Here is a 17,082-nt window from a genome sequence, read left to right as displayed (position 1 = left end):
GAGAGGAAGAGAAAAAGTATTAATCATTGTCACATTCAAACCTTCAATTACTGATTCAAGGAGGAGTGTGTGTGTGTGTGTGTATATATATATATATATATATATATATATATATATATATATATATATATATATATATATATATATATATATATATATAAATAATAAAATCGGTGAATATTACATTTTTAAAGCAAAACTGTTCAGTATCATGACTTTGTGAGTTATGGTCTTGAGCCATGAGAAAATCTACGGATGTTGAACGTAGAACTTATGTTTGGTAGAACTTATATTATTATACACTTAAAATAAAACATGCGTTGCGCATAGAATGTCAAGAGCTAATAATTTAAAAAAAAAAACATATATATATATAATATATCTTCGCATGTAGACTGTTCAACAAATCTTGTGGTTTCTGAAGATTGTGAACTTTGTACAACGAGTAGATAAAATCTACGGTATTTACTCGCCTACATCTAGAGAGAAGTCAATAACTAAACTTTATTTCAACCAGGAAAAAAACCTAAGGGGATTACACATACATTTTAAGAGATTTAACTTTATTCGAGAAAATAGTGTTACATTTCTCGAGTCAGCCGATGTTGTAATGGTCAGTATGGTCTATAATTCAGCAGTTTATTGAATACAGTTCACAGCTGTCAGTTTTGGCGAGTCTGAATGTGGAAGTAAAGTACGTATCTGTTTGCGTGAAAGAGTTGGGCTTTGAAAAGAAAATATTGTACTGTATTCAATAGATTGAAATGATAGATTCGTACATGTCTGTTATTCATATCGTATGTTCAAGCATCATATTTCCTCCAGGTATGAAGAAAATATAGCGAAAATGCATTTTATTTTTACAAAGTAAGCGATTTTGAAAGGAAGGAGTTTTGTGGGTGACATCTGAATTATATATTTTTTTTAACTTCGTCGCTGTTGAATGAAATACAGAAAGGAAAGATATTAGTAGATTTGGAGGGAATGCAAACTCTTCAAAATGAATAGTAAAATCAAGTTTGAACTTAAGCAGAAAAAGCTTCAGTCTTGACCGTAGTCACTAGTTTTTCAATAAAGGTTTTCTTAACACTTTGTCAGAGTCTCATGACATCAAGTGACGTCAGTTCTGTTGCCATACCCATCAGATGACGTCATGGCTGGAAACTTACGGCTGTTTCAAAGTGTAATTTTGACTTTTTGTTTTTTTCCATTTTTAACACACTTTAACAAAGGACAAAGCATTTAGCTTTAAAATAACAAAGAGACCAGCTTTATATTATTAGATATATATATAAGATGTAAGCAGTGAAATAGTATAACATTGCCGTGTCCATAATTTAGAATGAGACCTCCCATAGACCAGTATTGTGACACCCCCAAAAAGAAAAAAAATTGTAACACCATTCACTTCGAATATATGGCAACACTCATATACCATAAGTTATGCATCATAAAATAATTTATCCTGAAATTTATTTGAAATTTGGGCTGAGGTCCACTTGGAAATTTTTTCAGTGGCTGGGCCATGTTCTCGTCACAAAACCATGAAAAAATTATACCCACATTAAATCACTCAATATCACACTTGCATGAAAAAATTATACCCACATTAAATCACTCAATATCACACTTGCCAGTTGTGTATGTAAGTTTTGGTATATGATGATTTAATGTAGATTATAAATCTCTGGGTATATGTTTGTGTGCTGCATCTTATTGCATCAGGCCAGCTGATGAAAAAAGGGTACAGAAAAGGAGAGGACCTTTTCTCTTCCTGCAACAAGTTATTCAACTCAGGTAGCTTGCACTCACGCCAGTGTGAGCCCATTAGAATGTTCACCTTTATTGCTCAGCAGTAAATCGGCTTCATTTACATTGCTTGATTTTAGAAGTTATGTTAATTTTGTGATCAGTTCTAAATGACTGATCATGCAATGCAACTGAAAAGCGAGGAAAAAATGGAATAAGAAATTGCATCCATCTTGTTATGCAGCTTAGGTTTGTTGTTTGGGAGATATTTGCATCAAATTGCCTTTTTAGTTTTCTGTAAAAGAAAACTGTTGTGCCGGCTTTGTCGGTCCCTCCGCACTTTTTTTCTGTCCACGCTTTTTCTGTCCGCCCTCAGGTCTTAAAATCTATTCAGGCTAGAGGCCTGCAAATTGGTATGTTGATCATCCACCCTTCAATCATCAATCATACCAAATTTTTATTTTATTTAAGGTTAAAGCTAGCCATAATCGTGCTTCCGGCAACGATATAGGATAGGCCACCATTGGGCCGTGGTTAAAGTTTCATGGGCTGCAACTCATAAAGTGTGATGCGAAGGCCATCGAAAGATGGATCTATTTTCGGTGGTCTTGATTATATACTGTAGCGGCTGTACAGAAAACTCCATTGTGCTGAAGAAACTTCGGCGCATTTTTAATTTTTTTTTTTTTTTTTTTTTTTTTTGTCCTAGTTTTACTGTGTTTAGCAAACAAAAGAAACAAGGTGGTATGGTTACATTACTAATATGGGATTAAATTGTTGTACTGCCTTTTTCAGTAAATTATATGAAGGCAGTGTAAGGATTGGTGCAGTTAGATTTTGATTAATTTTTATATTAAAGGTGATGAGAACATGATCTATGGTACTGCTGCTATAATAGAACACTTCATAGTCAGTCTCATTACAGAACACTTCATAGACAGTCTCATTACAGAACACTTCAAAGTCAGTCTCATTACAGAACACTTCATAAGTCAGTCTCATTACAGAACACTTCATAATCAGTCTTGTTACAGAACACTTCATAGACAGTCGCATTACAGACACTTCATAATGACAGTCTCATTACAGAACACTTCATAGTCAGTTTCATTACAGTACACTTCATAGACAGTTCATTACAGAACACTTCAGTCAGTCTCATTACAGAACACTTCATAGTCAGCCTCATTACAGAACACTTCATAGTCAGCCTCATTACAGAACACTTCATAGTCAGTCTCATTACAGAACACTGCATGGTCAGTCTCATTACAGAACACTTCATGGTCAGTTTCATTGCAGAACACTGCATGGTCAGTTTCATTACAGAACACTTCATAGTCAGCCTCATTACAGAACACTTCATAGTCAGTCTCATTACAGAACACTTCATAGACAGTCTCATTACAGAGCACCTCATAGTCAGTCTCATTACAGAACACTTCATAGTCAGTCTCATTACAAAACACTTCGTAGTCAGTCTCATTTGTATCAACCTCATGAACAAGGTTTCTTCAGTTGTAAATTAATGGATATTGAACATTCCTAGTGAAAGAAGAAAAGCATTTTGTTCCACTGGTGTTTGTAAAGAACTATTTTGTACCGTTGATAGAATAATATTTGGATTGTAGGAACAAATCCTCAGTTATGTGTGGGTACTTATATTTTAAAAAAATAAACCTCTACAGAGTGTGTTTGGGAATCCGTCTCCCTGTAGAGGGTTATTTTTAAATATAAGTACCCACACACAACGTGGATTTGTTTCTCCATTTCAAGACTCAAGCTACTATGAGTATTTTTCAATATTTGGATTTTGATCACAGCAGGCACAGTTCCCATTTCATTAATTTCCTCCTTTTCTTGCAGGCACGAAGGTTCACCGTATAAGACACCTATATCACCACCCATGGGTTCGAGGGCTGGTGCTGGTGGTTACCCAGCGTACCCGGCCGCTGGGGAAACTCACGTGGGCGGAGGTGGTGGTAGCCGATACATCCAGCAACCCTACATTTACCCACGGGAACCTCACTACATCAGACCAGCGGTAAGTGATTCGTTGCTAATTATTTAAGATTTACAGTGACCCCATTAGTGATCGAGTTCATGCCCTGGTCTCCAGCAAGGAATAAACTATGGTTATGCAAGTGCCATCAGCTTCATTATGGATGGCTCACCAGTTGTTCCTTAGCTTGTCCTGGTATCTGTTGATGCCTCTCCTTTTGAACCTCTTACTGAATAGCTTTTCTCAGCACCATTTTCATGTGTAGTACAGAATTTAAGGTCACAGCTGTCTCAGAACCATTTTTATGATTTTGGCCTTCAAAAGACATTTTTTGGATCCAAATACACTCCCAGGGGAGACCTGATCTGTGTACGTACCTTGAGAACACTGGCTTGCCAGAAGTAAATTGCTGAATAAAACTGAAGTCGGCCTAAACTTTGTAGATCCCAAAGTATCAGAATGTGTGGAATGTCTTTTAAACATAGATCATATACAGTAAATCATGCTTTTGTAAAAAGACACTTGTAGGAAAACACTGTTTTCTTGTAATATGTTGACAGAAAGAAGATCCTGGCCATTGTTCCCCATTCAGACCATTGAAAAGTTTAATTTTCTATCCATGACTTAGGGCATTTACTTTTTAGTATTCTGCTTTAGTATTGTTCTGCTGACCTACTGGTCTCCGTAGATCTTGTCTTGGCCTTCACACCAAAGTGCTCTCTCTCTCTCTCTCTCTCTCTCTCTCTCTCTCTCTCTCTCTGTGTGTGTGTGTGTGTGTGTGTGATCATTTGTTTTTGATTTCAAGCAATATAAACTGTAGTGTTGGATAGGGCCATTCATTCATTCACTTGCTGGAGTTATGCCATGCTATTATTTCCAGTGGTGTTATGGCTCTTGAAACTGTTGATGTCCATATGCTATGGTAGTTAATTTAAGAACATCAGATTTAGTCGGTGACTAATGTTCTTTCCATACTTTACTCCAAGGTGATACACATGGTCTGACATCAAATATAAGGAGCCCATGTTTATGGTTTTCTGCTCAAATAAACCACATATGTTGTCATAGTTTGAGCCATATTGTAGCTCTGTATGAGTGAAATATCTGTATTTCACACTTAAATTTTTCTTCTTACTAAACTTCCATTTGGTGCCTTTCCTGGTACAGTGCAGTGTTTTTGTAGCTTGAAACATTAGGCATGTGTCCTGCCACTTTCATTGGCTGTGTACAACTGCACAATCCTTTCCATTCTTTCATTATACTGCCAGGCAACCACTTCCATTTTTTCCTCTTGTATACTTGGCAAGAGCCTTTCTGCTTGCAGTTTCCATTAAATCTTAAAAGCTAGACCCACGCAGCCATTCACCGAAGGCTGGAGAACCTATTATTCATATCTTCCAACCAACAGTTGCCCCAAGGCCAAACCCATGCCCCAAAGTACCACCAAAAAATAAAAAGCTAGTGTACATACTTTTAACATCCCACAATTTCATTCTTTATGGTTAGTTACCTTCCTCACATTTTTGGCTTTTGTTAGTTTGAGAATGCTATCAGTGTTCAGAAATTGTCTCAGTAATATTAGATGAAGCCATTCATTCACAGCTGGAATGATGTGATTACCCTTTTCTTTCTAATGGAGTTAAAGCTTTAGTAACTTCTGATGTCTTTTTCCTATTATTCTTTTTGCAAGAAGATCCATTTTTTACTTTCTACAAAAACCTTTGCAAAATATGAACTACTACTGTTATTGGATATCTTATGAGTGATGTCAGATGTTTCTAACATTGAAGGGAGGTCAGTTCCACCCAATGAATTATGTATGATGTAAGCAAAGATAGATGTATATAAGTGCCAAAAAAAGCAGTAAAAGAGATAAGATCTTATCAGTAGCTTTTGATATGATTACAGGCCAAAAAAACAAGAGGTGGAATACAATAATTATCTGATGATGATGAGTCACTGAAAAGTGTCCTGAGATATGATTGAAAATTACAATAGGTCTGCCTTTTGATAGATGAAATTGTTGCATCATGCCAGTCAAATGCTGTGAATTTGTATCTTGGGTTTATTGTCTGTTTTGTTACCAGAATGTTTAATTCATCCTTTATCAGGAGGCCCCTACGTGTTTGTGGTATGGGTTTGTTACAGATAACCACGGGCATTATTATCGGTTGGGAAGAAAGCTGTCTGGTGGTAACCACTGTTATGCATTGTCATCTTCATGTGTACAATAGTTGCTGCTTAGTATTTCTTTTATGATTTGGTTAATGAGAATTATATTCTTGATTGTTATTAACAGTTTTTTTGAACTTTGAGATTTATTGATGTACTCTGCTACAGAATCCTGAAATGTGGCTAGTTTATTCATATACTCTGCTACAGAATCCTGAAATGTGGCTGATTTATTGATATAATCTGCTACTACAGAATCCTGAAATGTGGCTAGTTTATTCATATACTCTGCTACAGAATCCTGAAATGTGGCTACACAGCATGGTTATTGCCACGAGTCAATTGTTACATTAAAATTCCTTGTCCTGTTTATTTCCAGCTTTGTTTTATGGTGTACAGTACAGTATACGTTCGTTTGTATGTATACATTCATTCTATCATAATTTAATGACATACTGCTTAAGAGTACAAGTTGGCTTATGTTACCCGAGTTCTGTTGTGATGCATTCAGTGAGAACTCAGAACTTGAATTTGCATTTATACACAGCTTAACCAATGCTGTTTCATCTTCACAGCAGCGGTGTCTCATCTTCTTTAGAAGCATAGGGAATATCTGTAAACTTGGTGCAAAAATATTTAGCGATATTACATTCCAGTGCAATGATTCAACTGGTTCTTAGAGGACATTCAGTCTTGGTTATTTCTATACATTGTGGAGTTTAGGGGATGATGCTGGAAGGGGGTTAGTTGGGTGTTCAAGTTCCCCAGTAGTGTTATAAAACTGTGGAGGGAGCTTAATGTCATAAAAAATTGCTTTTCTGTTTCATTCTCTTTTTAATAAATTACCACAACTTCTGCTCTTATGTTTTCTTTTTTCACAAAAGGAGCATTGTATTGTGGAAGTTTGCTAAGGAAGTTGACAGTTGTTTTGGTTTCTCCCATGTGAATATGTGAAAGTTATGGATAACAGCTGTCATGATATTCACTATTCTGGTACAAAGTGGCTGTAAGTTATGCGACTGTGTTGTCTGTGCCCAAAATTTGAACCGGTTCAATCATTTATTGAGCTTGATTGGTGGGTAACTAAATGCTTTTAAATAATAATGTGTTTCTCGTTTCTTTGCAGTCTGACCGTCCAGTGATGCTTCCACATGGGCCAAGAAGACCAACCATTTTGGGACCGTACGGGTAAGAAGGGCTCGCGTATGTCTTGTATGGGAGAACAGGGCATCATCAGTCATTGAAAGACATAAGGATTTTGGATAATAGGAGGACTGTTGTCTGAAGGGACAAAACAAAGACTTCTGTATTCCTCTGTTCCTTTTTATCTCTGTAGTGCTTGACCTTTCTTAGGATTTTAGCTTACCATTGTTCTAGGACCTAGGGAATGTTGGTGCTGTATTTAAGGCTGTACATGTTGAACAAAATAGTTGAAAACCCTTATGCTCGTAGTATGTGAAGGTCAGTTAGAGCTTTGATTTTTTTCCCATGCGAGAATAGTGTCGTTTTATACTGGTAAAGTCTTGTTCAGTATAGAAAAAGGGATGTTTAAGGTGGTCTTACACCAGGCAAATGTTTATTTGCAAGTGGCTTAGGTATTGAATGTGTTGAATGGATTGTGTTTCAGTAAACAGAATCAGTACAAGCTAATGTTCAGGTATGATGTTGGAAATAAAAATACAGAGAAGATGACTTGAAGTTAAAAGAGTTGGATTACAGTGATTGATTTTGGTGATGTTTGGTATTTTGGCAGCTCTTTTTCATCAAGGCTTTGAAATATAGCCTGGTTCCGGTTGAGATATTTCATTATGTAGAGTCCTGTCTAGCACTGCCATGCTTGCATGGGTTTTGGAGACTGGCATGCTTCCCAGACTTGTCAGGCTCTTCTTGATTGTACTCAGGCTTAGCAGTTGAATTGAGAGATTTCTGTTTTAGCTGAATATTTGTGGAATCAGTCATAGTAGAATGTAGGTCTCTAAAGTTGTGTATTTGTGAGATTTTTTATTTAATGTCAGCCTGTAGGAAAATTGCCTGTGAACTGTGCTTGGTTTAAACGGCTAGTGTTGCGAGTTTAGTGTGGGTGCAATGTAGGTCAAGGGAAGTTATTTAGGTTTGGCATAAAACTACCAAAATTTGGTAATTTATGAACAAAAACATTTTGTGCTTAGACAGGTTTAATTTTAGGTAGGGCGTGGATAAATAATCTATGTGGAATAAAGGGATAACATGTGTGTTTGGGAGCTAACTTGATAAGTAGAATGTACTTTGCCTTCATTCATTTGAGAAAAAGAACAATAGATTTAGACTTTTGATAAGCTTACACTCTTTGCATTCAGCTTATGTGCTGTTTCACAGCCCTTTGCAATCTTTTCAAGAGAAAAAACTCAACTCAAGGTAATTTAGGTTATCTGATAATTGAGTATGGCCTTCAGCTCATACTCACGCAGGTTAAAATTGCAATTTTTTTCTTACTTAAGCCTTGAAAAGTTTGCATGTATTTCCTAGAGCAAGCATTTGGTGCGCAGTATTGCAGATTGCACACAGTTCCTGAATCCCAGTGCTTGAGAGTCTGGTTCAGTAAAGAGTTAAATGTTGTGAGGGTTAAGTATGGGTGAAAATAGTATTGGCAATTTCAAATACAGTAGTTTACGCTGAGGCGATTCTCGAATGGTGCAATAGGCCTAGTATCGCGCACCGTGCGTACCATTATGTTGATCCGTTGTGTTGTGATTCTGATTAACAATGGATCGCAAGATCCATCCCGCTAACTGTACCACCCTCCCTCCGGCAGGCCATACGCGAGAGGTGGAGGGGCCGATATCTTATGGTATGTGATACATCGAAGAAAATAATAATAATGAACATTGATGAATAGATTTCTATATATTCCTTCATTCTTTTTCCCCCTTTACCATAGCCATTTACCCCTTAGCATATTTGTTTTCATTATGGTTATTATTATTATTATTAATTATTATTATTATTATTATTATTATTCTCTCATTTACATTGTGGTGATTGTTATATTCGTTTTATCTGTTCTCATTTGTTGCAGTTTATCAGAACTTGATTCCGTATACATATATATGTATAAATATATGCAGTATATTATGAATGCTAGAAATACTCCATATATATTTATGTATATATGAACAAATGATATATGCCATATATATATGCTGTTTGTGGCGCATGAGAAAGGCAGAGCTATGCATACTAAGGAATCAGTCGGCTAGAATTGGAAGAGAAAAATCACAAACAAATGTGCCTGCAGATCGTTATTAGTTATATATATAAGGAGGGAAATGGAGAGAAAAGATCAAGTTATTGATAGTAAGGAAGGTTATGTTATGCATTTATTTGACCACCCAAAACCAATGGTGGTTAATTGGCTGAAAGGAATGAAAAGCACAGTTACTAGGAAGAACTCTGGGACATCACTTTACAGCCTTCACAGTTTGAAATTTTTTTTTATTAGTATACCTACCACTGGTTTTGTATTATCAGGCTCAGACAAATTTGTCCATGTGTTCACAAGAGACGATTCCATATCCTGAAATAATATACCTGTAACACAATCGCTGAATTTCACTCTGAGAGTCGCCTGATTGGCCCAGAGATTGAGATCACTGTACTGTACTCTTTAATGTAGACATCACAATGGTTTCTCAGTCTCTATGCCTGGATTTTGCCTGTAATATTTAATATTCATTTATCTGCAGTAGGGACCCCTGGTGATCTTGATGGTATCACAGTCATTCAGAACATAATGTTGAAGATGCTGCAAGGCAGAGCAATGCATATTCCTTGCTTTTCCATTATATCAAGGATGTTTAAAGTACTCACTGTCACTTAAAACTCTACCTTATCCATCATTTTCACATCACATTGCAGCATTCCCATACCCCTCAGCTTAATTTCCTTCTGCCTCAACGTCTCATCTGCCACTCATGGTCACTTTTAGCGTAGTTCTCCAACGTCTTTAGCCTATCCTAAAAACAAATCATTTGGCCAAGCACCAAAGGAGTTTCAAATGTGGCTTGTGTCATCATCATCTCTTTACTGACTTTTCTTCATCTTAACCTTGTTTCTGGCACTTCTCATCTTAATGTCAACTGCTGTACATAAATTTATTCATGTTTTTCCCTCTTTCTATTTTTAAGAGGGAAAACACTCCCACTGTAGAGTATTTTGTACTTTTATACGTTTTACTTAGCCATTCTTCTATGCAAGCAGCCATTCTAAGTCCCTAATAAGTGTTGCTTAAAGGAAAGTTAGGGTAAAATGCATATTTAGAAGTGCTGTCCTCTATATCTAAAACAGCAAATATTTCTTGAAATTTACATCTTCACTCTTGTTTCAGTGGTACTAACTAACACTGTCACCTTGTTATGTGAAGCTTGTTTCTTATGGCCAATCTCCATCTAACATTTTTTTAAAATGATTCTAGTATGTATACCTTCACTATTGCAAATACTATCATAAAGGATTTCATTATCACTAGGGAATTGTGGCAGAGAGCGTTATTACATAATGTTGCAAGTACAAGTAACTATATTATTTATGCTTTGCAAGATGTTCATTACCTGTAGGAGTTGAACGATGATTATTAGAAGTTGAACGACGATGATTATATACGCAGGCAGTTTGACTAAGAACAGTGATTGCCACAGAACGTTCATGATGAATCTTCCAATTCTTAAGTTGAAATTTTATTATTATACATAGTTCTTGCTTTCCAGTGTGTTACATATTGATTATGTTTTGTGTTTTTTTTTCTTGTTTTATTTATTTCCTGTAATTTGATTTGTGTGGTCTGTTCATATTTCTTGAGCTGCCATTGTTTTTGGCTCCGTGTATTGCATTGTGTATTTTCCTGTTTTGTCTATTAGCTGTTTATATTCACTTGGTTATACTGTGTTAGCAGTCAGTTTACACTGGATGTTGTTATATCGTAAGTGAATAGATCATAAGTGCTAGAACTGTCACGTCTGTTATTCTTTTGAAAGTTTAGCGGGCAAAATTTCTTTTTCGTTCTTTTGAAAAGTTTAGCCGGCAAAAATTCTTTTTCGTTCGTTTGGGGAGAACACTTGAGATTTAATTCTTGTAAAGTGAGTTTTGTTTTTCTTTCTTTTTAATGAAGAAAAGCTTTTGTGAAGCTCTTGATTTGTAAAGTATTGAGGCAGGAAATCAACTTAAAGCCTTCACATTGTTTTGTTATGCCAGTGAACAGCTGTCGCTTTTTAAGAGATCCTGCGTAAAAAAGTTGATGCGTAAAGCTGAATGATACCATAATCAGTGTTGTTCTCCAGTTTATTTCTTTTGAGTTCGTTCGTTTTATACAAATCATTTGGTTATTTTTGGTGTTTTAATAGAATTTGCTTTTTCTCTCTGTATTCCACCAGTGCTTCCCTTGAGTTGTTCATCAGTTCCCCTTTCCCTTGTGGATGCTTTCCCCGCACTTGAACAGTGAATGTGTAATTGCAGTTACTCACGATAGCAAGTCCACCCTCTGTCACACACTGCCATTTGTTGTCTTTGGAATATCATAGTACTCTACAGTACGAATATGTTTCTATTTTTTCATCACACCTTTCAGTTCATATTTTGTACTCTGTTGTACAATCTGTAATTGGGAGTTTCCTATCTTCTTTTTGTGTTGTTCAGTATGATTTTAATTTTATTTTGAATGTTGTTACATAGAGTAATTTAGAAACATGAGGTTCAAAGCTCTGCATAGGTAGTTGCCTCTTATTATAGGGAACTACAGGAATTGGGATTGTTTTGCAGCAACTATAGTTGTGCTGGAATCTTGGAAGGTGATGGCCGGGCTTCTTTCAGATGGGAGACTTTGAATAAAGTAACTGTGAAGTTTTGATGAGGGTATTGCAAATGTGGCTGTCCTGGCCACAGCATGGCAGTGAAATGAAAGAATAAAGTCACAGTGATTTGATGGATAGGAAATTTCTCGATTTTGAAAAGTATTCCACCACCCCCAAGATCTCTGGCACTTCTATATTGTTTTTCACTTTTCCTACAGGACACGTCCGGGAAAGGCGGAGAAATTATTCAGTTGCTGGAAAGCCTTGTGCATTGTTTCGACGGTGAAAGTGACCTGTCTTTGCCCTTTTCAGGCCGTACGCAGCCCACGGCCGTACTGACATGATGCCTGGTGTGGCTGGTAACCCGTTAGCTGTTAATACCACCATGGACTCCAGTAAAAGGATAAAGCTCTCCCAACCTAGCAAGCAAGACAGCGCACGAGTTCCCCTCGTCATCGATACCTCGGACAACAACCACAGCAGCCGGGTTAGTTAAGATGCTGAATGGGGGTCTAACTGTTTATGGAAGGAAATATATTTTGACCTGAAAACTGGAACGAGAATTAGTGTTCTAGCTTAACAGATGCTATTTCACTGAAGTTGATGCTGTAGTATCTATATATAAATTTAGCTTTGTCAAATGAGCATCTCTCCTATACCCAGAAATTGCTCCAATTATTTTAAGCACTGAGCCAGCAAGTTGATATTGAGCAGATATGTGGTTTAAGTTTTACAAGATGTATGTTTGTAAAGTGCTCATTTTGGAGTCTCTCCCTGATTGTTGTGGTATACCTTTCAGGAGTCCACATACACCCCACAAGTAGAAGCCATCTCCCCAACGCTGCCGTCCGACCCTAGAGATGAATCCCCACTCCGGTCCACCAAAGATGATTTGTTAAAACGTATAGAACAAGTAGACAGAGAAATTGCGAAGGTATGGCCCCGTTGATGTTCAAAACTTGTGCATATGTTGTAGAATCAGTAGATTAATGTTGTTCATAACTTGTGCATATAGTGTAGAATCATCAATAGAATAATGTTGTTTATAACTTGGTCATATATTGTAGAATCAGGAGAGTAATGTTGAATATTTGTGAAATGTAGATAATTTTGACAATAATATTGATGTCAGTAACATTAGGAAAAGTTGAAATATTTAGTGAAGTTATGCACTTGCAGCAACAAGACCCTAAAATCTTGAGATAAAAGTCAGACAAAATCCTGATATTCTGTTGGAATGTGGAATAAGTGTTCTGGTTCCCTTTTGAGAGGCCTTAAACCTGATCTTGTATTTCAGGCGGAATCGAGCATAGCTAAGCTTCGGAAAAAGGAAGGCGAACTAGAGCAAGCGGCACAAAAAGGTGACGGACCAACGGCAGTTGAAGAAGACACCAAAGAGCCAAAGCATCAGAGTATTGCCCAAATTATCTATGCGGAGAATAGGGTAAGAAGGGTTGATGTTTTGTCAGTTTCTAAAAGGATTTACTTTATTCTGTTGTCTGAGCTGTCTTACATTGTGACTTTCTCATTTTGATCTCATCATCCCAAGAACTGCTGAAAACAAAATGACTTGATTGTGTTCCATGGCATTGTGGGATATTTTTTACAATTGCTTTAAAAGTACAAAAATAATGGCAGTGGAGTTGATTGTCCACACTGTTAGTGATACACTTTGACTATTTTGTCGATACTTGCAAAGTGTCTTTTCTGCCTGGTGTTTCCAACATATTTATGCACTTGTTTGAACTAAAGTTCTCTTGAATAATGCGTACTGTTTACTCTTATACTGGAAAAAATCTGTAATTACAGTAAAATACTAATTTTGGAATGCTCTCTTTTTTTGGTACAGAAAGGGAGCTCATAAATACTTTTTAGCTTTTGAAATCTAGTTGCACATTTCAGGCATGGGAAAGACGGTATGGAGAATTGTTTCTTGATATAAACTCTCTAGAAAGCCACTCAATTAAAGAAGCTGTTATTCATGTATGAATTGTCAGAGAAATACCAGTGAAAATACTGTATATCCAAGAGTTTCATAGCCTCCCAAAACCAGCATGAGTTGACACTGTGCCTCTGTCATAAACACAAATGTCTTCAGAATAGATTCTCTCAGTGTGGAACTCTACATGAAATGAGGTCTCTCATCTCTCCTGTTTCTTGTGCACTTTGTCTGATTTCATAATTCTTGTAGCCTTCCTTCTACTGCCTCTGTAGTCACCATTTGCAGTTTAATAGTTCCTTATCCCCTGTCACTTATTCAGAGCATCTAAATTTTAATCTAAATTCCTTCCTGCCCTCCATAGGGAGTACCTCTTACAGAGTATCCAACAAATCACAATGTTAATAATACCAGAGGTTTCATTCAGACCCAGCTGCATTGCCAATTGTTATATTTTTTGCCAAGCTGTCCAGCTTCTGTAACTTGACTTTGGTGCAGTTTTCAGCTCTCATTCAAGTAAAAATCCATTAGGTGAGCCATTTGGGAGTTTAGAAACTGGACTCACTGGTATCGAACTAATTTAAAATAAAGACGAGTTTCTCCCTGCCAGTTTGATTATCTTTAAAACAATGGTTTTGTATTCTGTTTTGATATTTGTGCTGTTGGTTTATTCTAGGTTAACTCTTTGGAGGAGAAAAAGATACTTATATTTCTGGATCTAGATCAGTAATCATGAGTTCTGCTTAAGAGTTTTTTAAAATTAATTATTAGCAAGTGCCAGTCCTACTTACATAGTGATGTACAGTGTATGAGACTGTTCTGTCTAAATCAATTTAAAGAATGAAAAACCCCTTAGGGTACCGTAAGAAACATGGTCACAAGAGAGAGAGAGACTTTCTTTAATTTTTTTATTTGTTTGTAGATTAAGCGTTGATCGTTGATAGCGAATTTGCTAAAATATAGATACTAGATTAATAAAGAGTATCTTTCTAAGTCCTAGGAAAGTCATTGACAGGGAAGACAGCTAAATCTCAAAAAGTAACTTTACAGAAGCTGAACTTTTCTTAAGTAGGTCGTTTCACCTGCAACGTGTCAGTGGTAGTATGATTAAGATTTATTCATGATTGGAATCTTGGTGGATGCATGGTTCTATAGATAAATCATTACCAAAGTATTCCAAAGTATAAGCTACGTGTTTTTGATGCCAGCTACTTATTTCTTGTCCAGAGATGGGTCTGTGTTTTTAAGTAACCAGGTTATACCTTCCGTATGAATATTTTTCAGCTGAAAATAGCTGCTCGGGAAATCAGTACAGTCATTGAGTGCTGACTTCTAACCATCAGATTTTTGCATTTTTCCAGTACCTTAACTTACATTAGGTTAAGACGCATTGAACAGCAAAGAGCCTTGAATATTAGCTATAGTAAAGTCCATGTTAAAGCTGCAAGTGTTAGCATATTTAAAAGCATATTGACATACTGTAAAGAGTGATGAGAAGAACTGTGCTTATGCAGTTTGTGAAGCATGTAAAAAATCTTTTGACTTCCCTTATCAACAAGTGAATCCTGAATGTGAAATAACACTTATTCGTGTATTATATTTTATTTAATGAAATCACTGAGTGATATTTGAGACTAATAAACAGTTTTCATTACTTGATCATAAGTAGTCTCAGGATTTATGTTTATAAGCCAGTGAATGCCTTTTTGGCGTTTTAGCTATAGAAAAGTGTATATACATATCATAACATGTTTTTGAAGCAGCTCATATGGATGTGGATTTTATCTCGTGTATTGCAAATACTCATTCTTATTTAAGGGTGATATTTTATTAGTTACTTAATAAAATAGACTTTTTTAATTGAAATTCGAAATGTTTTGAGAGGTATTTTGCTGTGCTTTATTGATAACTCAGTCATGCAAGGTCTTTCAGAGGAAAATTAAAAACATCTTCAGATGTTCATTCAAATTTATTGTCTAACCGATGGCTGTCAAGGTTAATATTCAGAGGCTCAGAAATATTCTTCTCATGATACAAAAAAATTGACATTTAAGGCATCCTGGTCCGTTATTTATTATAATTCACTGACATCTTTTGACATCTTCATTGGTGTTCATTGATATCTTTCTGGCATCACTCCTTATAAAGAGAACGAGCTGTAGGGTGAAAAAACGTTTATTCATTAGTAGCTTTGCAGTCTTGTGTTTGGAATAGAGAATAATTATTGAAGTGATTGATTTTATTGTATATATATGGTTTCCATTCAGTAGGGATAACGAGAGGGAGGCTTTAGGGTCTGCAAAGCAAGGGGGTCCCTGGTCTAGTCTGTTTGCAAGTGTTCTTTGATATTTATATGGCTACCCTGTGGCTGGTGATTTTAATTCTTATTCCTCTTTCATTGCAGAAAAAGGCTGAGGAGTCTCATAATATATTAGTAAAGTTAATACCACCGACGGAAGTGAAAAGCGTACTGGTAAGTTGCGTAGAATTAACTTGAGCCATTTTTCCCATTTCCAGTCGAGTGAAGCATAAAAGACTGTCTCCCTAAATTTTTCGTAATGCTGCATACTTGGGTAATTCAGGTGTTTCCCATTGATGTTCCACCACCCTAACCTGTTAGAGTGACTGTTGTGTATATTAAGAGCTGAAGATTGACGTTCAGATCTTGAAAATTTTGGGGGGTTATTTGGTTAATTATGGTCATCTCGGGGAAGAGATTAGTGTCCTTTAGTAATTTTAAACATGGAATACATCAAGGAGTAAAATTCTTTGTGACATGAGGTATATGTTTCATAATGGCTCATATTTCAAAATTATTAAAATATTGTATACTGATAATTATCATATGTGTGATTACTGTTAGCATAGAATTAGGTCTGCTACATTGTTGACTTAAAACATTTTGTTTGTAAGTAAGGAAACCCTCAGACAACAAAATAACAAGTGAATGCTCATTTTGAAGCAAGATTTGTACAGAAGTTTGCCTAATGACCTTTACAATAAAAGATTGAATCAGACTAGTAAAATGAAGTTTATATATTTCAAGTCTGAGTAGATTTCTGTGTAGTGAAATATTTGTACTTACTACAGATACTTTACTATTAAGTGGGCTCATACACATCTCGTTTCATAGTTTTCATTCTTTATTCATTTGCCATTTTTCTTATAGTAGGTTATTCCGTACCTTTCTATTTCTTTTTCCATACTGGGCTTATTTCCCTGTTGAAGCCATGGAAACTACTGCTCATAATGACAATAATAGTACAGTAATTTTGTGAGACATATCACTGGTAGCAGTGTTTTACATTAGAGATTTTCCTGAATTTATACAGAGCCACTTGTAATGTAGGTGTAATTTATTGAGTTGTTTTTCAAATGCAAGAAAACTTGGTCAGTGA

The 17,082-nt window shown here is 36.0% G+C and overlaps 1 protein-coding gene across 2 annotated transcripts in view; it reads left to right on the top strand.

Annotated features, from left to right (window-relative positions):
- Nucleotides 1–17,082, top strand: part of LOC136833249 (uncharacterized) — a 105,083-nt gene that overhangs the window by 49,933 nt on the left and 38,068 nt on the right. Inside the window, exons 2-8 of one of the 2 annotated variants that reach the window (XM_067095139.1) lie at nt 3,616–3,793; nt 7,050–7,111; nt 8,715–8,750; nt 12,058–12,232; nt 12,545–12,679; nt 13,043–13,189; nt 16,089–16,157. In XM_067095139.1, coding sequence (XP_066951240.1) covers nt 3,616–3,793; nt 7,050–7,111; nt 8,715–8,750; nt 12,058–12,232; nt 12,545–12,679; nt 13,043–13,189; nt 16,089–16,157 — 802 coding nt within the window. The remainder of the gene's footprint in view (nt 1–3,615; nt 3,794–7,049; nt 7,112–8,714; nt 8,751–12,057; nt 12,233–12,544; nt 12,680–13,042; nt 13,190–16,088; nt 16,158–17,082) is intronic. The other variant, XM_067095140.1, reaches the window with a different exon arrangement.

Source organism: Macrobrachium rosenbergii, chromosome 51, assembly GCF_040412425.1.
Source record: "Macrobrachium rosenbergii isolate ZJJX-2024 chromosome 51, ASM4041242v1, whole genome shotgun sequence".
Lineage (NCBI taxonomy): Eukaryota > Metazoa > Arthropoda > Malacostraca > Decapoda > Palaemonidae > Macrobrachium > Macrobrachium rosenbergii.
This window is presented reverse-complemented; position numbering and strand designations above follow the sequence as displayed.